At 50.4% G+C, this 23,158-nt stretch overlaps 1 protein-coding gene across 2 annotated transcripts in view; it reads left to right on the top strand.

Annotated features, from left to right (window-relative positions):
• Positions 1 to 23,158, top strand: part of COL4A1 (collagen type IV alpha 1 chain) — a 160,317-nt gene that overhangs the window by 114,009 nt on the left and 23,150 nt on the right. Inside the window, exons 22-42 of one of the 2 annotated variants that reach the window (XM_082602474.1) lie at positions 1,184 to 1,279; positions 3,235 to 3,318; positions 3,835 to 3,905; positions 7,558 to 7,749; positions 8,316 to 8,484; positions 10,808 to 10,900; positions 10,991 to 11,095; positions 12,822 to 12,919; positions 14,742 to 14,892; positions 15,100 to 15,213; positions 15,856 to 16,023; positions 16,142 to 16,231; positions 17,049 to 17,201; positions 17,356 to 17,454; positions 17,566 to 17,655; positions 18,953 to 19,092; positions 19,531 to 19,657; positions 19,752 to 19,832; positions 20,292 to 20,390; positions 21,508 to 21,558; positions 22,700 to 22,885. In XM_082602474.1, coding sequence (XP_082458600.1) covers positions 1,184 to 1,279; positions 3,235 to 3,318; positions 3,835 to 3,905; positions 7,558 to 7,749; positions 8,316 to 8,484; positions 10,808 to 10,900; positions 10,991 to 11,095; positions 12,822 to 12,919; positions 14,742 to 14,892; positions 15,100 to 15,213; positions 15,856 to 16,023; positions 16,142 to 16,231; positions 17,049 to 17,201; positions 17,356 to 17,454; positions 17,566 to 17,655; positions 18,953 to 19,092; positions 19,531 to 19,657; positions 19,752 to 19,832; positions 20,292 to 20,390; positions 21,508 to 21,558; positions 22,700 to 22,885 — 2,457 coding nt within the window. Of the gene's footprint in view, positions 1 to 1,183; positions 1,280 to 3,234; positions 3,319 to 3,834; positions 3,906 to 7,557; positions 7,750 to 8,315; positions 8,505 to 10,807; positions 10,901 to 10,990; positions 11,096 to 12,821; positions 12,920 to 14,741; positions 14,893 to 15,099; positions 15,214 to 15,855; positions 16,024 to 16,141; positions 16,232 to 17,048; positions 17,202 to 17,355; positions 17,455 to 17,565; positions 17,656 to 18,952; positions 19,093 to 19,530; positions 19,658 to 19,751; positions 19,833 to 20,291; positions 20,391 to 21,507; positions 21,559 to 22,699; positions 22,886 to 23,158 lie in introns of both variants that reach the window. The other variant, XM_082602475.1, reaches the window with a different exon arrangement.

The following is a 23,158-nucleotide window of genomic DNA, read 5'->3' as shown; positions in this document are numbered from 1 at the left end:
ACCTCGGCTTGCAGGGCTGGGAATGAGTTCTTCTCAGGCAAGGAATTTAGAGAAGCTTTTTGAAGCATAAAAATGACTCCACTCTGTTCAAGACAAATGGGGTCACCAGGGAGCCGGCCGGAGCCAGAGGACCCAGGGCAGAGATACGGCCACCCCAGGGTTCCTCCTCACCTGTGCTTTATTCAGAGACGCTCCCAGGAAACAAGCAAACAAAAAGCCCCTGGACTTCATTTCTTACACACTTGAAACTTTTTCCTCTGAGCTCTAAACAAAGTCATCAAACGGAGAACCTTGGGCTCTTTTTTAGGCCTTTGTGTCTGGGGAGTGAGCACACCCACCATTGCCCCAGCATCCCTTGTGAAAAGCCCAAAAGGCTGGGGATGCTTCTCCCCCACTGTCCATCCCTGTGGAGCTGATGTGTGAGCTGGGGGCAGCAGGCGCTGCCGTGAATGTCCGGGCTACGGTTGTGACCGGTGCCTGCAGAGCCTCACGTTCAAGCACGCACTCTGTCATTTTCCTTCAAAGATATTGGAGAAGGAAATATAAACTCTATCACTGTGTATATTCGAAAACAATACTTTTTTTTTTATTAGAACCCACAACGGATGGTGTTTGCGTCACTGCAGTCCATTTTCATGCTCCTTCACGTCAATGATGCTCAGAATTGAATAGGAACAAACAATTATAGGTGTTTTCCCACGGGCAGTCTGTGTCTCTAAAATGAGTACTTCGCTGTAAGTTTGCTCAGGAGGAAAAAAAGGCATAAAGTTGCTGAAGTCTCTGTGTTGACTTCACAGAGGTAGGACATGGACAAATCATTTAAGTTTTTGAGCCTCAGTTTCTTAATCTGTGACGTAAGGGTGATGGTGTGTACCTTGCAAGATAACATGAAATCAGTTTCAGGACAGGGCTGATGAGCTGAAATAAGCGTTGGAATTGTAAAATAGAAATTTTAGCATTGATGGCTTGTGACGGACATGGATGGATGCTATGTGCGCTGGTCATGTTTTACAAGTTAACGTACTAGGATTGTTTCAAAGCAGACCACAGCTGGATTTCTAATACTTGCCAAATAACCTAAATAAAGTTTGGTTTTGTAATAGATTGAATCAAGAGAGGGTGAAAACACCTATAGCTTCAGTTTGGCGGGAGTGACCCTCTAATTGTTAAACATCCATTACAGATGGAATTGTGGAATGCCAGCCCGGGCCGCCAGGTGACCAGGGTCCTCCTGGAAGTGCGGGGCAGCCAGGGTTGACAGGCGAAGTTGGAGAAAAAGGTAAGAGATTTAATTTTTTTAAAAATGCTGATTGTGCTTGGGCGTGTGATACATGGCACATACTTACTGGCTTTGGGTGGACATGGGTATCTTCTTCCATTATTTGAAGCTCTCCTCAAAATCCATGCCTCAGATGTGTCTCCCGACAGCTCTGCTGAGATTGTTGGCCGTTGAAGAGACAGTTATCACCTGGGAGACAACGGGGAGATGGGCCCTGAAGTCAGAGTCCCTGTTCTTTACCCTCTGTGGGGTCAGCAGGTTAAATTCTCAGATTGATATCTTCCTGCTATCCTTTGGTTCAAAGTCAGAGATTACATTCTCCAAGAATGCACGTCTTTCCTTGAAGCTGGATCACAAGTGTGTGTACAGACCGCTCACCACCCCTCAACCTCAGTTTCCGTAATCAGTGTGAGCAGATCTGCGCTGATGAATCCGCCACCTCCACCCCTGGCTCTGAGTTTTATCTTAAACTTTTCAAGTGTCGTCTGTAATGCCCACGTGGGACGCATCATAATCCTTCACTATCTTGGGAACGATGGATTATCACTGCACAAACAGTCCCGTCTTAGAGTGGAGTAAACAAAGGATGTTCCAGTATTTATTCAGTATGTGTCTCTTAATACCCAGAGAGGAGAACAAAGAGAGGGTGGCCCCCCAAAACGGATCCCTGTGGGTCCCATTCCTAGCTTTGGATCGCAAAGAATTTTTGCTCTTCAAACGTCTGAAGCTCAAATGCATGGAAAATGTCTTAGAATTTTGACAGCCATGTCAGTTGCAGAACCTTAGATGAAAGTGATCTTAGAATTCAGGCGGGGAGGATTGTGCCACCAGTTGGCTTGTCACTTGCTTTTCATGAATCTCCCTAGTTCCCAGTTGCTTAGCACTTTCTGAGATAGGCTGTTCCATTTTGTGACGGAGCCAATGGTCAGAAGGTTCTTTGTACTGAGAGGTGTGTTCATCCATCCCCCACCTCCTAAGAGGAACCTCTCTCTTCCTGTGCCTTCACGCTCCTGCAGTGGAGCCGTCAGCCCGCCCAGACCTCAGTGCGAGGTCTCCCCGCCGTCCACTTCCAGCCTCAGGAGCAGACACCCACGGATCCCATAGCACCTGCGGCTGGGCTGGGTTACTAGGCAACTAACGGTGTACCCCTCCCACTGATGCACTCCTGTTCTGCCGTTGCTCCCGACACTGGGGCCTGGTGTGGGGTGTGCCTGGGGCTGGGGTGCCAGTCAGGGTGAGGGGACGGGGGCCACACAGCCCAGCCTCTGTGACCCCTGAGTGACAGCTTCTGCACGTGCTCTCTGTTTGCCTTACCTGTGCCTAGAAACCTGACATTCAAGGTTCGGGACACACGCACATCTAAGACACTCGAAGGCCTTTTAGCTTAGTTAGTTTGAAAATCAAGATGTAAGAGGTTAGAGTTTCCAAAGAAAGGCATGTCCTCCCATTTTCATGGGCTGGGGTCCCTCTCCTCTTGGATTCGCCATGTCAGGTCAGGTCTTTGCCCTGGATTTTGTGCCTTCTTACTCCCATCTGTCATTTGTCAGCCTGGAACATAGGTTTAAAGTCCAGGAGTTATATGTGCAGTTGGCTAAAAAACACAAAATCAAAGAGAAAGGTGATGGGAAGTTTTAGAATTAGAGACAAAATGATAGAGTCGAGTCCTCTCAGGCTGGTGGGCGGATGGAGTTCTGGATCACTGTTTAGTGAGGCAGCCCTGTGCCTTGGCAGAGCAGAAGGACGGGAGTCCTTAGAAGGGCACCGTGGTTACCTGTGATGTGTGCTGAGGGCGGAGGGTGGGCCCCGTGTCAGGGACACGCGGCCACTGGCCGATGGACGCGTCTGGAGCGGGTGTTAGGTAAATGGTGGCCTCCTCTTCCCTTTCCTGTGCTGTCACTAGCTCCAAGGGATTCTGCTCACCTGTTGTATATAATACCTCGTGTCTCCTTTTTTAGGTCAAAAAGGAGAGAGTTGTCTCATCTGTGACTCAACAGGACTTCGTGGGCCCCCAGGGCCACAGGGACCCCCCGGAGAAATAGGTAAGGCCCCAAATGTGAAAGGGACCAGGTCAGAATTTGCTTCGATGGGTTGCAACCTTCACAGTGAAGCATAGCTTACTCCCGACCTGATTTTCTCCATCAACACTAAAACACGAGATGAGAATGTGAAGCCACGCTTCTAGGATCTGTCCATTTTGTTGAAAATTATCAAGATGACTTACAAATTCAGTGTCAGAAAGATTTCCTAGTCGAAGTATAGCAGCATATGGTTCACACAGCTCTGCAAATTTCCTTATCTCAGAGGAGGTTGCCTGCCTGCTTTGGTTTAAGTGGCCACTGGGCTTGCAGGCAGGGATTTGTAGCCATTCTGCGTCAGTGGTACTTGTGTGCATTTGGGGGTCACTCTTCCCTTTACTGAGCCCATCTTGGGCATTTTTGTGATTACTGTATAAAGATCTTTGCACTTTTGAATCTTGAAAAGGTAAAAATGTTTTGAGCTCTTCGAAAGTGTCTCATCAACAATGTGCTGAATCTTTCCTCTGTCTCTTGTGAAAGGTTTCCCAGGACAGCCAGGGGCCAAGGGCGACAGAGGTTTACCCGGCAGGGATGGTCTTGAAGGATTGCCTGTAAGTAAACCTGTCTGAGTTCCTAGACATATTAGAAGTTGCCACCGAGCAAACCAGCAAAGGCGTGTATCTTTGCATTGGCACGTGGACTCCTGCTTTATTTGGGAGCTGGTAAAGGAGCACTTTGTCGAGCAGTTAGAATTACTCCCCGTGTCTCTCCTGTGACTGATTGACCTGAGGATGAGTGGGACCATTGCATCCAGAACCTGCACCCCAACTTGCCTTCTCACCTGGTCAGAATCCAGTCGCCACTTACCTGTTTCCAGGCATGACCGAGTGCTGGTGGTCACCTTCCCGCAGGGTCTCTTGTGCCACCAAGAGTCACCTCTGACAGCCACACTGTTGAGTTGTCTTTTTACACAATCATCCATTCTCACATCAGATAATCTAAAGCTTGTCAGTGAATAAGTTCTGCGCTGATGGTGTCTATGGCAGTGAAGGAGCACTGGCCAATTTTCCTCTAGGAATTTGCACTATTCCTTTCTCCTTCTTCTTACAGGTACAGAATTTGAAAACTCCTATCACCAACATCTATTGCAAAGACACTTTTTCAAATATATAAATGAAATATCTCGATCACAAGGACATGAAACCTTTCCGTTAGACAGGACACCATTTTCTTAACCTTTGTACGTTGTTTTAAAAGAAGCCATTGAATAGCAGATTATAGTAATAATCTTAAATACTGAAGGACGTTATTTTTTTGTGCATGTAATCAGCTCTATGTCTAAAGCTTTTAAGCCTTTGGGCTTTGTTCTCGTATTTTCTTTGTGCTTCTCAGTTCTGTTAAGCATTAACCAGTTTCTACAATTTCTTTCATTCCTTTTTTCCTTTTTCCTTTTCTTTTGTCATACATGGAAAGTCAAATCTTTAGCATTATTCTTTTTTGTTTGTAAGTTTTTAACATTTGTAATTTAAGAAGATATTTCTGGAAGGTTCTGTAAAAGCAGGTCAGGGCAAAAGTGAGTTGAAATAGAATGAAACAGCTGGAAGCCAGAAATCGTTTTCTCCTTTTGAAGTTAAGTCATGGGCTTCTGCTTTCTAGAACTTCCCCGGTGCCTGGGGAGCTAAGTTAGAAGTCACAATTGTTTAACATATTTCTAAATAAGTTGGAAGTTCACAAAGCTGGGAACTCTGACTGTGGTGGGGATCAAAGTGGGAACAACTTTGAAGGCAACAGACATAGTCTGGGCACGGTCTTTATCCACTGGGCCTTCCTGGAATACTTCCTGCCTCAACTCTGCCTGGAACCCAGTCCAGACACCCGCCCCGCCCAGCCCCAAATCCAATATAAATGAGAAAAGAGGAAGGAGGATGGTTGAGGAGAAGTCACGATAAAGAAAAAAACAAAGAACATGTACAAGAAAAATGCGAATCCCCATGCCTTGTCCATCCAGGGTGCATCTTTCTTGGTGTAGAGGGAAAACACTTCTAAAAATTGTTCTGTGGGTAAATAACCTAAGAGAAGATAATAATTTCCCTTTTATTAGATGCTATATCACAGCTCTGTGATTTAACTAGCTCAAAAATGTGGTACCCTTATTTCGAATTTGGCTGGAGGCTAAAGGAGGCTCCACAAACCAGCGGAGCAAACTGGAAAGCAGATTCCAACGAAGAAAGCTCTGATTCTGCATTTGATTCAGGTAGCATTTCTGTGACACGTCCTCTGAAAGCTGAGGGTTTGATTTGGGGAAAGGAAGACAGACCACACTAGGCGGCTCCAGGCTGAGATGACGAAGCCCAGCTCCCAGGCAGGTCTGGGGTCACTGGGAGTGACCTGTGTTAATTGAAACAAGCCTCTCCCGACTTTTCCCATGGTGGCTCCACTTTCTAGAAGCAGACTGCACAAGTTGTCAGATCTTCTCCAGTTTATGTAGCCAATGCTAAACGTCCAAGGCAGCGTCTGATTCTTTGACATTTATCCTAAGGGATGAGCATCAAAAGACCCTTGAATCACTTAGGATTAGCAAAGGATCCACATGAGATATCCTAGGGTTGTAAATGTCGATTTTCAAAGAAATCCTAGATTTCTCCCTTAAATAGAGCGATGACTGACACGGTCATCAGTATGAAAATAAAAACTTGTATTTTTCTCACCCTGTGCTCGTACTGTTAGAAAATACTATACTTCTAAGCTGTGAATAATCAACATAAAATAACATAAGGGGTGCTTCCGGTTTGAGAAAACTATGCACTGGTTATAATTTCTTACGTTGGCATTTACTTTTTATTGGTGAACATTGCTGGTTCAACATACATGTCCTCCGGTACCTCCCTCTTGTAGACATAAAGGGCACAAAGACAGGAAGCCTTGGTCCTGCCCTCACAGCCCTGAAAGGCTAGTGGGGAGACAGAAGGCAAGCAAATGTCCCTAATAGACCAACGAGGACCATACGGTACACGGAGGAAACACGGGAGAAGCCCACCTGGGCCTATCGGAAGGGCTTCCAAGAGGAGCTGGGCCTTAGCGAGGCACAGGAGCTAATGTTAACTAGAGAGAAAAAGCTGCAAAATACCACAGCAGCTTTCAACCAGATAATGAATTTTCCATGTCCTCTGCTAGACTTTCTGGCGGGTGGCTGGTGGAGATAGTGGGACTAGAGTAAATACGATAGATTGGGTATCTTCCCCGAGTAGATCTGAGTGAAGGGTCTTCTGTCCACAAGGGGCACTTCCAGCTCAGGGCCAGCTCCGACCAGCTGTGTCCAGTACTTTGAGGCGTACATGTTGTAGGTACACACAGAGGTTGTGTGTGTGTGTGTGTGTGTGTGCGCGTGCGCACATGCACGCACTGTGGTTCACCTACATCCAAGAACCGTTTCAAAGGGAGTTTACAAAAAGGAATTCAAACCACATGAATTCCGCAAGGCTTTAAATTCTGCCAGGTGAGCGGGGAGGTTGAAGAGATCCCTCTCTCAGAGAACAGGTAACTGAGACAGTTGTGTAAAGCCTTGGGCCTCTTCCTGGTGAGCCCCACTCTCAAGGGGACCTGGAGGAGGAACCATCTAGGGGGTGGGCATTCCTTGACGTTTCCCCTTTCCAGGAACTGAGAAGTGTTCCAGTGTGTGTCTCTTGGGAAAGTTAATTCTATTTCTGCTGACGGCTCAAACTCCCAGTTGCAGAGCTGGCCTGATGCTCCCTTCCCCGACTTTCCTCTTTCTGGGTGCTCGGGGCCTCCTCATCTCTTCTGGAATTAGGGCTGTGAGCGTGAAAGGCAAGCCGTGTGATTTCAGCACTGACCAGACTTAGGGAATGTGGCTGTTCTCAGCCTCCATCTCTGGTTCCTGGGCCCAGGGAATCGCACATCCAGCCCCTTCCAACCGTAGCTGACCCGTTCTTGGGAATGTCAGCAGTAGTAAGAGACAAGAAAGTTACCTAAGGACTGATCTCCGGGCCGGGCCCAGAGCTCCTCCGTCACTCCCCTGCCCTGTCCCCGTCTCCATTACTAGAGGCTTTTTAAGGACAGCACAGCAGTGAGGTCAGCTCAGGGCTTTGTCACAGAGCTGCTGGCTTTTTTTGCTCCTACACAGGGAACGGGGGGAGCTCTAAACCCGTCCCCACTCTTCAAGGTGGTGTCCTGGTTTCCTCGTTGCTGGTTTGCTCTGTGGACGGGCGTCTTTGGTGGTGGCCTCATAAGGCTTTGTTTCTGCAGGGACCGCAAGGTGTGCCAGGGCTGATGGGCCAGCCAGGAGCCAAGGGCGAGCCTGGCGAGATTTACTTCGAAACTCGACTCAAGGGCGACAAAGGAGCCCCAGGTTTCCCAGGCCAGCCCGGGATGCCAGGCAGAGCAGGCTCTCCTGGAAGAGACGGCCATCCGGGTCTGCCCGGCCCCAAAGGCTCCCCGGTATGTTGATTCCCAGACTTTGAACATGCACTTGACAGATGATGGATATGCAAAGAATGGAAGAAGGAGTAATTGGCACCACGTCGACCTGTGTTCACTCGGGGGGTCCTTGTCGTAAACGAACTTGTCTCACGTTCACTGGAAAACTGTAGTGTGTAAACCTAGGTGTGATAGCCTTGACTTGAACGATTAGGTGATAAGGGGTCAGTGTCTTCTGATGGATCTGGGGGAACTGAAAAGACCTCCATATGTCGGACGGGAGGTGAATTTTAAAGTTAGCGGCGTTCAAGTCACCCTTTCAAAGAAGATTCCAGATATAAGTGCCTTCCTTTTGGAGTCAGTGTCTCCTTACGTCTGGGTTGGGAGGGCGATTGCTCGGCTTAGAGGAGAGAATGCGGGTTTCATTTATTAACTACAAGGTGACCTTTGCGGACGTGTTGAAGTTAATAAGTCGCACAGCTAGTTAACCCCTGGCACTCTTTTACCACGGGTGGTGGGAGAATGCGATGCGGATTGGAGCGCTGGCACGTCTGCTGATAACTCGTCTTTCTCTCTTTTCGCTTCAGGGTTCAGTAGGATTAAAAGGAGAACGTGGCCCCCCGGGAGGAGTTGGATTCCCCGGCAGCCGTGGTGACGTCGGCCCTCCTGGGCCTCCAGGCTTTGGCCCTATTGGCCCCATTGGTGACAAAGGACAGATGGGCTTTCCGGGAAACCCCGGGTCCCCAGGCCTGCCAGGTGAGGCCTGAGGACCTCAAGTGCCGCACGCAAGTGCCAGGAGCCCTGGTCTGAGTGACATGGGGACGTGGGTCTGGTTTCAGTTCTGCCAGGAGGGGGGATGTGACCTGAGCAACCTTTCCTTAGCGTTTCTGTATCTTGTTTCTTCCTTTATGAGATGGGCCAGTGGCGTGGAGGATCTGGATAACAGGAATTTGAAGGTATAGGTGATTTCCTTATAAATAAGTACGCCATATGCAGCAGAGAAGGTCAGCCTTCTGGGTGGAAGTGATACCAGCCTGAGCCCGTCTTCCGTTTCTCCCCGATGAGCGGTCCCTTTTGGCTTCTGTGTATCCCAAGCCACATACTTACTCTTCACCCCTCCACTGACGTGCACACACTCAGTGACTGATCCGCAGCTGCTTTGACTTGGCTGTTGAATTTCGGGGTAGTTCCAGCCATTTGTTGACTGTTTTTTCACGTGGTTCTGTGTGCCACACGCTGAGCTAAGTGACCAGAGAGGAAGTAAGTCAGAGGACGCCCACCCTCCTGGAGCCCACCGCCCGGGCTTTGGTGGAGAACGTGGGAGGGGGCTGTGTGAGGGTTTCCCACGGATGCGCTCCACTGCGTCCTCAGGACGGGCTTATCTTCAGGGACGGAAGTGAAAGGGGGGGTCCCCGGGCCCCGCACACAGTAGACTGTCAGTGACTTATTAGTTGAATATGATTCCGGGAAGAAATGGAACATTGACATCACTGCCTAGGAAACCTGGAGGAGAAGAGGCCAGGAACGGCCTGGACACAGAGGACCGAAGGACATGTGCTGTGACTAAGATGGCTTAAGAGTTGTAGACATGAAGGAAAGGTGACTTGGGGTGATTAAAGGTGTGTGGCCAGTAAGCCTGGAGAAGCATAGTAACTAAGAAGCTGGAAGGTCAAGGTTTCCGACAGGAGAGACTCAGCAGTGATTACAGTCTGGCCTTCTTGCTCACACATTTGCTGATTCTGTCCCAAGCCATGTATCCAGCCCAAGTTCCGTCAGTTCCTGTCCCCGCTGGGAACTGTTATTTCCTTATGAAGACCCGGCGTAGGGTTTGTCAGCTTCGTAATGCAGGACACATCAGCAGCCTTTGACGGAGGCCCGAGTACAGCGCCTTACTGGATGGGCTATTGTTTTTGTCATCGTTGGGTGATCGTTGGTTTTTCACTAAGTGAGGGCCCCATTGATGAGTGTTCTTTGATTAGCAAGGAACCCGGGAACGTCTCTCTTACGACTCCTTTCGGGGCAGGAGAATGCTGGGTTTGACTTAGAAACACCCTGGGTCTCGGAAAGGGGCCTCTGGTCACTAACCCCACACTCCTAATCCCCAAATCGCCGTCTCAATGTTCTTCGTGCTTCTGGAATCTGAACACTTGCAGTGTGTAAAAAGGAATCAGGTTTCTTATTCTCGGCCAGAAACTACCATCAGAAAAGCCAGTGGGACACATACAGATGCGTCTTGACGGGATGGGAGGAGGGTTCCCGAAAGAGGCAATGCTGACAGTGCTGTCTGTCAGTTGTCCACATTCTGGAGGGTTCCTTGGCTGTCCAGACCCAGGCAGCTTTGGGATTAGAAACCCGACTCCTTTGATCTGCCAGAGCTGTGTTTAGTCTGATGGTCATGAAAGCCTTGTTCCCAGGGCTGGAGCTGATAGCAGAGATGTGTTGGGGTCAGGCCCTGGTGCTTCCCACAGTCTGTAGCTAAAGCGAGTGTTGGCTGTTCCTGGGAGGCCCTTCAGACCCTGAGTTCTTTAAGGTACGTGAAGGTTCAGTGGAGATGAGCCCTTCGGTCCTTTCATAACAGCTCAGTCCTGACACCCAGTGGATCTCGTAGGCACGGGCACCCAGGGCTGCGCCTGCACCTCCCAGTTGGGAGATAGAAAAGGTGGCTTTCCTGGGCTGGAGATACCGCAGAACCGTCCAGCTCACTGTTAGGGTAACGATGTCACCCATGGGGCACGTTGTGAAGATAACTTCCCACCAGATGTGGGCATCAGAGCAACTTAGAACCAATCCTGTCTGAGAAACTGAGAGAAAATGGTGAAAAGGCTTTGACTTTTTGAGACGGATTAGTTGATACCAGGGTCATCTCGCTGTTTGTTGTTGTCGAGTTTTTTGCTTTTCGTAACTCTTGTTCTGGACGCTTAAAGAATTCTTGTGTCAAACGTCTAGGTCATTTTGGACATTTTGGAAGAAGAGGAGCTCTCTGTGAGAGATTCTAGAAAAGGAGAAGGAAGAGATGGAGGCGCGCAGACAAGGATGTGATGCAGCAGCCCTCACGCTGTGTCCTTGCTCTTTTCCCCAGGTCCCAAGGGTGAAGAAGGAAAAGTCATGCCCTTACCCGGTCCCCCTGGAGCAGCAGGACTTCCGGGATCCCCCGGTTTCCAAGGGCCCCAAGGTACTCAGCGTCTCGTTCATCTGGAGGCTTGGGGTGGGGGAAATGTGCTCACGTTTTTCTCACACTGACCATTGGTCTTTCTCACCGCAGGTGACCGAGGTTTTCCTGGAACCCCGGGAAGGCCGGGTCTCTCTGGAGAGAAGGGTTCAATCGGCCAGCCTGGGATTGGCTTTCCAGGGCCTCCCGGCCCCAAAGGTAAACCCGCCGGACAAGGCAGCTTTGGGGGGGCCCACTGCTCTGGCCACTGCCCACGTGGGCCCCGACGGTGGCACCCGTCCCCGGCTGGTTAGCACCAAGGGCTGTGGTCTCTCCGCTCATCCTCACGTGAATTCTAGGAGAAAAGAGGCGGTGGATGTAAACACACCACGTGCGAGTTAGCGAAAGAGCTGCGTGGTGTGCAGGCCAGTGATTCCGGTCACCGAGGTGATGGGTGACATGTGCTCCTGGCCGAGTGGTTTGGTGGGAACGGGTTGGGACCTTGAGGGCCCCAAGCTGCCCAGGGAGCTGGCAGATGCCACGTTTGCCTAAACCTACCCTCAAGGGGGTCTTTCTCTCATCCGTGAAGGGAGCACACAGCCCGCCGGGACCTGGGCCAGGCTGGTCTGGAAGGCGGGGGAGGGGCGGGGGATGGTGCGATGAATATGAGGGGGGGCCTTGCTCTCAGGGGAGAGGCCCTCACACGCATGGACGTTCCAGAACCAGTGCTTCTTTCTGAAAATTGTAAGGAAGTAAAGAGGAGAGTTTCACCCTTTTTGCTGCTTTCTTAGTCCTTCAGGGAGACTGATGTGCACACTGGCCATTAGGGACTTTGGTCCAGAGCCCAGAAGGGCTGTGAGCAGTGAAGGGCGTGTCTTTTCCCTTTGGGCCGGCATCCCGACCCCAGTTTTACCGCTGTTTCACCAAAACTTAGTTTAAAGACTTGTCCAGCCTCCGGGCTTCTTGTCTAGGGCTCTGCATCACGCCCGCTCTCAAGGTTGCAGGCCTTCGCGCTCGGGGACGGGAGACGGCGGCCTGTTTCTCCGGGCCAGGCTCATGGTGCAGAAGGCCCCCCAGTGACCCTCCAGCGTCACAGGGGCAGTGCTCAGGCCTCCTGAGTGTTCCATGGGAGAACCAGACCACTGCCATCACGGCAGGTAGAATTTAGCTGAGGAAGGCCTCCTTAATCAGAGACCCTTTGCCCACATTGCACGAAGCTGCCTGGAGTTATGTGCGCTGTCTGTCAGGCCCCTCGAAACAGCAGCCCTACACCATGGGCGATTCAGGTTTGTGTTTCTGCACACTTGCAGATCACTGCGTGTCCCCAGCCTTCCATCACACAGAGAGAGCCTAGCCCAACGGCTCTCATACTTTGCTGTCGTTTATAGCCACGTGGGCAGCTGTCAGAAAGCCCATCAGAGGCAGGATCCAGTCTCTAAATGTCCCCACGTGCCTCCGTGTGGTGCAGTTGGAGAACAGGTGGTCTAAAGTGGTGCTTCTCAAACTCGAACGTGTCCAGGAATCACGAAGGGTCTTGTTAAGATGCGGGTCTGCGTGCGGATATCCAGGCTGGATTTCTAACTGGGCGACAGGGACGCTCTGGACCACACTCGGAGTTGCCAGAGTCTAAGTTGCCATTCCCAGTCTGCAAATGCTGGTTTGGTTTGGTTTGGTTTGGTTCGTTTGCGGGGAGCGGATAGGAGAGAAAAGTTCTAAGTGCGTAGAAGCAAAGGAAGGGAGGGGCGGGTGTGAGGGAGAAAGAGGAAGGGGCCCCCGGGGCTGCGAGCGCTCCCCGCCCCCAGGCTACCCCTGGACCAGGATGGTCTCATCTTCCTTGTTGGCGCCCTCAAATCTGTTCAGGTTCATCTGAGCAGGTGTAAAAGAAGTGGAGGAAGTAGGGAATGGTATTTTTACATGAATGATTTTTTCTGACTCTTCCAAACAGGTGTTGACGGTTTACCTGGAGACACTGGACCTCCTGGAAATCCGGGTCGCCAAGGTTTTAATGGCTTACCTGGCAATCCAGGTCCACCTGGCCAAAAGGTGGGTACTGAGCGTTCTCTGGATTGCCGTTTCCCCATGCTTGTGATTAATTGGACCCATAAATTGTGGGCTGTTCATCTCACAGGGTATGTTAGGTCAGCGTGTTTTGTGTTTGAATGAAATAACATTAAATGGAAAGTACCAGAGTACACGGGGTAGCACGTGGTCATGCCTGTTTTGGGGAGAATCATTTGTTCCTGCTTTGTGAGTGGGCTCTTGCCTGGTGTGTGTCCTGGATCTCAGGTACAATGTGTGTCTCATCACGAGTGGAAGGAGAAAGCTGTTTGGAAGCCACTGTCCTGAGTGACCTAACAGCCCCCAGCAGGGTGGGCTGCAGCCTTTCTCAGCCTCAGTGATACTGACATTCATGTCCAATAATTCCTCATGGTGGGGCTGCCCTGAGTATTGTGGGGTCTTTAGCAGCCTCCTCTGTGGCCCCGACCCACAGATGCCAAAGGAGCACCCCGACATGCATGCCCAGTGTGACCACCAGAAACATCTCTGGACGTTACCCAGTGTCACTGTGGGGCAAAGGGCCCTGGTTGGGGACCCCGGGACTAGTGTGACATCAGGATTCTCTTTGCCCTCAAACACCCCTCTGCTGCTTGCTGATACTTGCAGTTCCGCTTAGCAAGTACAGGCGACTGTTGGTTAGATCCCCTCCTGTTCTGATTATAAGGAAGGGATATGAAATTGCCAGAAGGCATCTGTCCTACCTGGGAAAAAGGCCACGGCCAGGCAATGCACCTTTGCCGACACAGAACCCTTGCCCTTGCCTTGGGGATGGGCGGGGGTGCATGCTGGCAGCTGTGCCTCGGTGATGCTGGGGAAGGTTCCTTCTGAGGAATGCCTGACCCGAGGTGGTGTCCCTGCCCCGTGTGGCTGACGTGGAGCATGTGGCCTTCGGACGCCTTCTTTATGTGACACACCCCCGCCTTCCCCTGATGACCTGCACTGGGTGTGAAAGTGAGTCCGTGAGCTCAGTATGTAGATTGCCTCAAACATGGCTCACGAGCTAGTAAATGCCGAATGGAACTGGAATGAAGGATTTGGTTTACGATTTAAAATACTCTGCTTTTTCAAAATCCCTTGGACTGAGTTCCCTCCAGTTTGCAGATTTCACCGCAGGGCCATGTGGATAAGCCACCTCTGCCCGCTGACCTCCACCTGGTCCTCGTCTGGAAGTTGTTGCCTTCAGGGATGCCAGAGGGGCGCTGTGACATAATGTCCACCTTCTGCTTCACACGGCCCTTCGGTGCTTAAATTGGGGTGCTTTGAATGCTCCTTCCTTCAGGCCCTCAAAATACTGCCTTTATTTTTAATCATCTGTGTGTGTCAAAGCCCTTTCATTCATGAAAAGGTTTTAAACGTTTAATCTGACATGAGAGCTTTCATTTCATCAAATAAACGAAGTAAACGGAGCTCTGTTCCAGCCCTGGAACTTTCCACCTCTTAATACCGATTCGCTGGCCACACACCACGCTGCGTGTTGTTCCCGCTGTGTAGGCTCAGGGCAGCAGAGTCGAGGGGCTGAGACCCAGCGGAAGGGGCTCCTGCCTCTCTGACTGGGGACAGGCCGTCCAAACGGGGGAGCCTTGGCTTTCCTCCTTTGTGAAAAGAAAATACTAAAAATTACCTCCCTTTCGGCTTGTCGTGAGATTGAAGGGCAGCAATAGGTGTGAAGAAGCTTTGCCACCCGGAAGGTGGGACAAATACCGTTCTTATAAATGCACCGGCAGCATCGGTTAACACGTACGCCCTTGGCCTGATAAAACCGCGGGCTCTGAGGGTCACTGGCTTCTCTGTGCTTTGGGGTTTCCAGGGCGAGCCTGGAGTTGGTCTGCCGGGACTCAAAGGTCTGCCAGGACTCCCTGGCATCCCCGGCACCCCTGGAGAGAAGGGAAACATCGGGGGACCAGGCATTCCCGGAGAGCACGGCGCCATCGGCCCTGCAGGCCTTCAGGGAATCAGAGGTAACTTCTTACGGGCAAATCCAGCTCGTGGTAGGGACGGGGTCTGTTTATTGTGTGTCCGCAGAGCACCTATTAGGGCCCCGTAAACGTTTGTTGAATGAATGATGAAAATTCTAGACGGGTTTCTGGCGAGCGGCGTGAGTGGGTGGTGGGCGCTGACACCACTGTGTCCCCGTGTGGCGCATTCACGATTTCTTCCCCATCCAGGTGACCCGGGACCTCCTGGATTGCAAGGTCCCAAAGGAGCTTCTGGAGTCCCCGGAATAGGCCCTCCTGGAGCTATGGGACCCCCTGGAGGACAGGGACCCCCAGGGTCATCAGGTGATACTACGTTCTTCCAGAATGTTCCCTTCTCTAACTCATAATCTGTGACTAAAAGGGGGAAGAGTCAGTTCTATTCTGTGGCTATAGGTTTGGTTGTTTGCTTACACATAAGGTCACAGTCGCCTTTCTTTACCACCCTCTGAACTTGGTTTACGTGACAAAGACACCTCCCCTTTATATTGTATATTCGTTACCTTTTACATTTAATTTAGAAGGATCGGTATCTCTATCTTATCTTTTAATAAGAGGTTTATTAAGTTGTAGGTAACTTAAACAAAATGAGTTCATGTCTGGAAGCTACCTTTGCCTTTAATAGAATTGAGACAGAGGGGGTGGACCAGGGCAGGACAGTCAGGGAGAGACACCGTGGAGAAGCTGGGCTTAGGTCTGAATACTGTGGAGGGGCCCGGGTGGGAATTGCTGACGGCTCACGGCAGGTAGGCGGGGCTTTGTCTTGGGATGTTATTTGCCCACCGATGGCCCCAAACACCACTATCTGAGAAGGTGGAAGCTGTTCCCCTCTATCCCCGACGTGGGCACGGCTACACACCTGCAGAAAGTAACAGTTAAACAGGGTACAGGACGCTGCAGGACACCCTGTCGATCCTGCTGACGCCCCCTTTCTCTTCCCCACCTCAGGCCCCCCTGGAGTGAAAGGAGAGAAGGGCTTCCCCGGATTCCCAGGCCTGGACATGCCGGGCCCCAAAGGAGACAAAGGGCCTCAGGGGCTCCCCGGCCTGACGGGACAGTCGGGGCTGCCTGGTCTCCCTGGACAGCAGGGCACACCTGGACAGCCTGGGTTCCCAGGTAAATGACCTGTGAACTCCACCCAAGTGGATGCTGGGGAGACGCCTTACCTGGTCTTGTTCATGACCCTCGCTCGGCGTCTGCCATCAGCGTTCACGGTCCTTCCATCCGGCCACAGGTCCCAAGGGAGAGATGGGCGTCATGGGGACCCCCGGGCAGCCCGGCTCGCCAGGACCAGCAGGTGTGCCAGGATTGCCGGGTGAAAAAGGTAGGGAGCCGTGACTCTGGAAAAGCCCATCTCATGTCTGTGTCCCAATGCCTTGTGGGAAATTCTCCAAGAGTCGTAGATCATAGTTCATTTCAAGATGCCTGGGAAAGAAGATCAAGCAAGGGTCCGGAAGATCCCCTCTTCCAGGAGATGCTCATGGGTCATGGGGATTAAGGGCTGTGACCTGCCAAAAAATCAGAGAGAAGACAGGTTTTCAGGTTTCTTTATTGGCATAGTAGAGTTTTTATTTTTTTTGTTTTGTTTTGAGAAATGGTGGTATTTTTAGTTATTCGAAGATTCAGTCACAGCAACTGAGTCTTTGGAATCAAATTAGCAAACGGGAAGTTTACAAGTCTTACTTTTTATTTCTTATCTTGATATTTGAAATTGGTTCAAATACTGTTTTTAAAAAAGAAATGGACTTTAAATGTGAGACATAAAAATGGTCATTTGTTTAGTTGAACAGGAAAATTCTGTTCTTTCGTATGGAATTGAGGGGCCGCTATGAGCAGATGTCATGAAGGTATTTAAGAAGGAGAGAAAATATAAATTATTTAAACTAACAAGTGACGTCTCCTATGTTGGAATTATTAGCAAACAACGAATTCTAGAAAATGGCTTTATTGTTCATTTCCCTGCTGTCAAATTCTTCTGGGTAACTCGGACACTTGCCATTTAATGCCACTTTTGGACAGACTCTTTGTTCTTTATAGGTTGTTTATCAGTTGCTTCTACTGGCCAGAAAGAACAGCACACTTGTCACTGCCTTGGGGGCCCTTGGCCACGTGTCACTCGGTGCCTCCTCTTCTTTCTACAGGGGACCACGGCTTCCCGGGCAGCTCGGGACCCAGGGGAGACCCTGGCTTCAAGGGTGATAAAGGAGATGTGGGTCTTCCTGGCAAACCGGGCTCCATGGATAAAGTGGATATGGGCAGCATGAAGGGCCAGAAAGGAGACCAAGGAGAAAAAGGTAACGCGGGGGACCGTTTACCTTCGGTGGGGGAGAAGGCGTCTAACGAGTTACTCGGTTCTTCACACGTGATGTCAGACCAACCTGTGTTTCTACAGTTTGTCTTATTTTAAGCAGACGTGGTCGTCACTATTTTTGTGTGTGTGTCGTGCAGGACAAATCGGCCCAACTGGTGATAAAGGATCCCGGGGAGATCCTGGAACCCCAGGAGTGCCTGGAAAGGACGGTCAGGCAGGACAGCCTGGGCAGCCAGGTATGGAAGGGAGTTCAAGGTCGCCAGCTCGGCAGGGGCTCGTGTGGGGAGAGGTTACCTGGCAGTTTTCATGGGCGTTGACCTGTTGGGTTTTTCTCTTTATGATTCTAGGACCTAAGGGTGATCCGGGCATAAGTGGGACCCCAGGTGCTCCGGGACTCCCTGGACCCAAAGGATCAGTTGGCGGAATGGGCCTGCCAGGTATGTGGGGTTTCGGAAGGAGTTTCCGTTCCAGTGCTTACACGTGCGGTGCTTGCGGGACGAGTCTGCGGGGGAGACCCGCTTCACGGAGGACGTAATCCAGGGGGACGTGTCTTCGACACAGACCCACATCTTCAGCTCTGTGTGGTCTCTTGCCTAGGGACGGTGGCATTCGGTTGACCTTCTGGCCGTTGCTTAGACAAGCAAACAAACAAAAGCCATCACAGTTTCATAAAATAAAACACAGGCTGTGTCCTATGAACTTCCAGTTACCTCCAAGTGATCCGTCTACTTGGATCTGTCGAGGAGGCGATTAATTCTCCATTCAGTTGTGTCAGCACAAGCAGCTCATGCCTGTAAAGCCCTTTGACGTTAGCTCAGAAGAATCCCCTGGGCTCCTCTGCCCTGGTCCTGAGCTGGCCTCCCAGGCTTTGCCATCAGCGTTTGCGGCGGTGACAGCGACCAGAGCAGAGGCAGCAGATGGAAGGCTCAGGCCCCGGATGGTCCAGGTGCTACTGCTTCTTAGAACTTGCCTGGAGCAGGAAGTCAGGGCAGCCAGCCTGTCTCCCTCACTCCTCCCAAGTCTTTGCGAGGCGCGTTGTCACTTTGCTTGAGCTGTAAACACCCAGCGGCTGCAGTAAGGCTTCTTAAATTCTTTTTGCAGCAAATCTCTTGGGCCTGTCATTCAGTCCGCCTGGCAGATGCTGGTTGCAATAAAACAACCAGGGTTCCCTTTGTTGCAGTAATCTCCCAGGCCTTGGCTGCAATTTAATATCCAAGTTCTCCTTACAAATAGCATCACCAACCGACTCACAGCTGCCCCTAACAACCAAGCCAGCAGCCGCAGAGGGTCAGTGACAGGGGCGGGCATAAGCCTGCTTCCCCTGGCACCTATGGATAAAGTAGTTTGCCCACATCCATCCTGGGAGCAGGTACCCTTTTACTCTCCATGGCCTGCCTCTCGCCCCCTCCGATTCATTCGGATAATGAGATTTGACTACGGAACGAAAGACATAGAAGCCACGTTTAATGCTGTTGAGAAAGGAAGCATGCTAAGCGGTTAATGTATTTTTTCTCCCTTTGTAACGGGATTGTCTTTAAAAGACAGGAGGAACGTTTCCTGGCATGGTTCTAATGTGGTCTGGGTGGCTGATGCCTGCCTGGATCACTTACAACTTGAGAAATGAGGGGATACGTGTACTTCCGTCCATTCTTGGCTGGCAGTTGAGGCGCTTTCCTATTTTTAACATTAGCACCTGCTAAGCACACGTTCTGTTTCAATTGTGTGTGTTTCTAGGAATACCTGGAGAAAAAGGTGTGCCTGGCCTCCCTGGCCTGCAGGGCATCCCTGGCTCACCTGGAGAAAAGGGAACAAAAGGAGAGAAAGGGCAGGCGGGTCTGCCTGGCATTGGGATTCCAGGACGGCCCGGGGAAAAGGTAACAGCATCCCCGCGGAAGGCCCTCCCACCCATCCCCGCAGAAAGGCTTTGGAGGAACGTTTACTGAGCATCTCCACACAGTAAATGAATCATAACACAGAATGGTCTCTCCAGTTGATTTTAAGTCTCCCTGCCTCCCCCTTCTATTCATGGCCTGTGTCCCCAAGGAGGATCCGAGACGTGCTGAGAGCTTGGGTAGCAAGTTATCAGGGGGAGAAATGGAGAAGGAACATGAGAAGCAGAACAGGCAACTGCTCTTTGGCTCTGGGTTTCTAGTTTTTCCTCCATTTTCAGAGGGCTTCGATTCTCCCCTTAGAAAGCTGGAAGTGGAATTCTGCCATGCGATAGTCATTGCACTCACAGGTATACAGAAAGCGCCTCCAGACACATGTCCAAGGACAGATATAACATTAATGGGCCCAATTTTCACCCACAGGGAGACCAAGGGGTAGCAGGTTTTCCAGGAAGCCCTGGAGAGAAGGGAGAGAAAGGAAGCAGTGGGATCCCGGGGATGCCCGGGTCTCCGGGCCCCAAAGGCTCACCAGGGAGTGTTGGCTATCCAGGTAAGTGAGCTGGCCTCCTCCTGAGCTCGGGGTTCAAGGATGGCAAAGAGAAACTCAAAGTCATGGGAATTCTGGTGTTTTGGTTTTTCTTTAGGAAGCCCTGGGTTGCCTGGAGAAAAAGGTGACAAAGGCCTCCCGGGATTGGATGGCATCCCTGGCATCAAAGGAGAAGCAGGTAGAGACCACTTTTTAGGACACAGATGGGGGCCTGTGGAGAAGAGGCCAAGGGGCATCAAGGCTGGGTGACCTCTGGATGACCAGCTGGGCTCACACCTCCATTTCCAGATGAACAAACTGAGTCTAGGCGGACTTCTAGGGTCTTTCCACCAGTTAGACCTAGAACTGGTTTTACAGCTAGTTCCAATTGGGTCTAGAAACTTTTCCTGTTCCGCGTGGTAGATGGATGTCCTTTCTCTCCACTCTCACCAGCTTTAGGGGGTCACTGTGCAGTGGTGTTGCTGCCGCATGAGGGTCCCTTCTGAAGGGGTGTCTGGAGTAACCTCGGGGAAGCTGGGCATGCTAGCGGGTGGGAGGGACAGCTCCCTGGAAAAATGTCAGGACTGGTGCATTTTACATGCAGATCACGGTGCTGTGATAGGTTCCATGCCTGACTGATCTGACCTTTCTCTTTGAGGTCTTCCTGGGAAGCCTGGTCCCACGGGCCCGGCCGGCCAGAAAGGGGAGCCCGGCAGTGATGGATTCCCAGGGTCGGCAGGAGAGAAGGGTGAACCAGGTATGTTGGGCTCCCATTTCCCTTTCAGAATGAGACTCTGCTCTGGAGTAAACATCTCCCAGAGACTTACATTCCATGCTAAGTGACCGGAGCTGGGTGTAAGCTGGGCGTAAGTTACATCCTTACAGCTATTTAAGCAACGATGTGGGCAAGTGGGGCAGGATTGGATGGGAAAAGGGGAAAGAGGATGTTCATTTATTCCACAAATACTTATGGGCATCTACCCTTAAAATGGCCTGAGCTCTCAGTGGTGAGTGAAGGAGACACCTTAGAAAGCCCAGACCACTGCCTTCTCTGCCTGGCCTTTCCCCATTTAGAGGAATGGTCCTGGGAATATTCGCAGTCCCCAGAATCTGCTCCTGTTACTGATGGGGGCACCGCAACTTGGGCAAAAGTGTGAGCTGCGAGCTCCAATGTTGACAATCACATACGTAATAATATTCGTATATAGCAAGAGGGTGACACACAAACAATTTGAAACAGGTTGCCCTCAGTCAGGGGGATGGAGGGAGGGAAATAGTGCTGGGGAGAAGCATGCAGGGGGATCCATGGCTGTTAGTGTTGGTCTCTTTCTAAAGTTCATCTCTTTCATTCTATGAGCCTTATGTTTATATTATGTACATTCATTTTCCTATAAAAATAATCCATAAGAAATGCCTCCACACCTACTTCCCCCCATTTGAATCTTCCGTTACACACTTTACTCACATTTGTGGACTCCCTGGTGTCTGCTGCCCCAAATATCACTGGCTCTGTGCACTGCCTTTGAGAATAGCTGTTAGTTGGCTAGTCATCTGAGAAAAGCCAATTGGTGAGCCTCCAGACAGTAATGGGAGATAAGTACCCATCTGTACAGATCATTTCTACTAAATGCTGTAATGGTTCTGGGCTCCAAGGTACTTGGGAAAATGTACTAAATTATATATATATCCCGTCACGGGTGTCTTAGAACAACTGTAGTAATATAATTTTACTTGCAAAGTGCAACGGACTAACTTCTCTGTGTTTCGCACATAGTATATGGTATTGGTGCAAAGAGTGGGTATTGCTTTGTGCGGTTCCTGCAGCTCGGCTGTTTTAGGAGAGATAAACGTGACTTCTTACCTTTATCTTGTAGGTCTACCCGGAAGAGGATTCCCAGGGTTTCCAGGGGCCAAAGGAGAGAAAGGTAACACATTTGCCAAGTATGTTCTTCCTTTTCAACGAACCGCTGATACACGTGGTACTGGCAGAGCAGATACGAGGAAGCACGTGGACGTGGATGATAGGTTACGGGTCTGGGACAGTCGAATTGACACTTCTACTGGCTCACGGCAAACCACTGTGTGGCGTGCGTGTTTTGGATTCACAGCCTTGTGAAGGGGGGGGCGGAGGCGGGGAGAAATCCCAACAAGGGCCCAGCGATCCTTCTAGATGGTGACCCTGTTTCCTTCCCTTCTTATTTTTTCTTAATAACCTTGAAGCAATCCTAGAATTTTGTCATTTTGTTGGCAAGTTGGGGTAATATGTTTAAAACTAAACATGCAGGGTTTTTTTCTACAAGCTCTCACTTAAAAAAATTTTTTAAAACAGCTTTATTGAGGTATCACTGATATCTAATAAATTGCATATATTTAAAGTGTACAATTTGCTACATCTTGATCTATGTACACACCCATGAAAATATCAGCCCATTCAAGACACTGAATGCATCGTCACCCCAGAAGTTTCCTGGGCTGCCTTGTCACCCCCACTCTGCTCCTTCCTGTCCCCACCCCGACCTGCACCCCAAGCAACCACTGGTCTGCTTTCTGGCACTGTAGATAGCTTGTGTTTTCTAGCATTTTACATTCATGGAATCCTACAGCATGTACGTTTTCACCTGACTTCATCCGCTCAGCGTAATGAATTTGAATCACCTGTGCTGTTCCTTGTGTCAGTAGTTTATTCCTTTTTCTTGCTGAGTCGTGTTCCATGGTGTAGCTGTAACACAGTTGTCTATTCATTCACCTGTTGGTAGAACAAGCCCTTAATTTCAGCAGTGCCATACCTTGCAGTCTTGTCTACACATACATTCAAATGCCTTTGCCGTAGAACACCACCTTTAAACAGTGTAAAGAATGGATGCAGTTCTTTGTACCCTGAGCTTTCTCTTCTTCAGGTGGGCCATGGCGGGTGTCTGGGACGTTATTTAATAAAAAGGAGAGAGAAGGGCACCGGCTCCGGTTTCCTCCTGGGTCCTTCTGGAAGCCCCTCCCTCCTCTCTGGTGCACTGGATTTCTCTTCTTCCCTGCCTTTCACCGTGATCTCAACCTGTCTTTACTGTTTAGGTTCAAAGGGCGACGTGGGTTTTCCAGGCTTAGCTGGGAGCCCAGGAATTCCTGGATCCAAAGGAGAACAAGGATTCATGGGTCCTCCGGGGCCACAGGGACAGCCGGGATTGCCAGGCACTCCGGGCCACGCGGTGGAGGGACGCAAAGGAGACCGGGGCCCACAGGGACAACCTGGCCTTCCAGGTAAGGGTGTATCGCTAGGTTCAGAGCTGGGATTGAAACAGAGGCACAAACATACACAAGTATCAAAGAAATTGGAATAACTAAATTCTCAAATGAGCTTTTTATTTAGAAGTTTGCAACATTTAATACCATTGAAACTGCTTAAGACATTGGGCCCCTTTTACCTGGGCCTCCACTGGGTCAGTGCTTTTCTTGTGCTCTTTCAAGGAACGTGCAATTAGGGAGAGGGAGAAGGGCCATTACTGAAAAGGACTGGAGCACAAATGCCACGTG

Source organism: Mesoplodon mirus (assembly GCF_964341445.2).
Source record: "Mesoplodon mirus genome assembly, chromosome: 17".
In the NCBI taxonomy this organism is placed as follows: Eukaryota; Metazoa; Chordata; class Mammalia; order Artiodactyla; family Ziphiidae; genus Mesoplodon; species Mesoplodon mirus.
The sequence above is the reverse complement of the archived record's forward strand: the minus strand, read 5'-3'. Positions and strand labels throughout refer to the sequence as shown.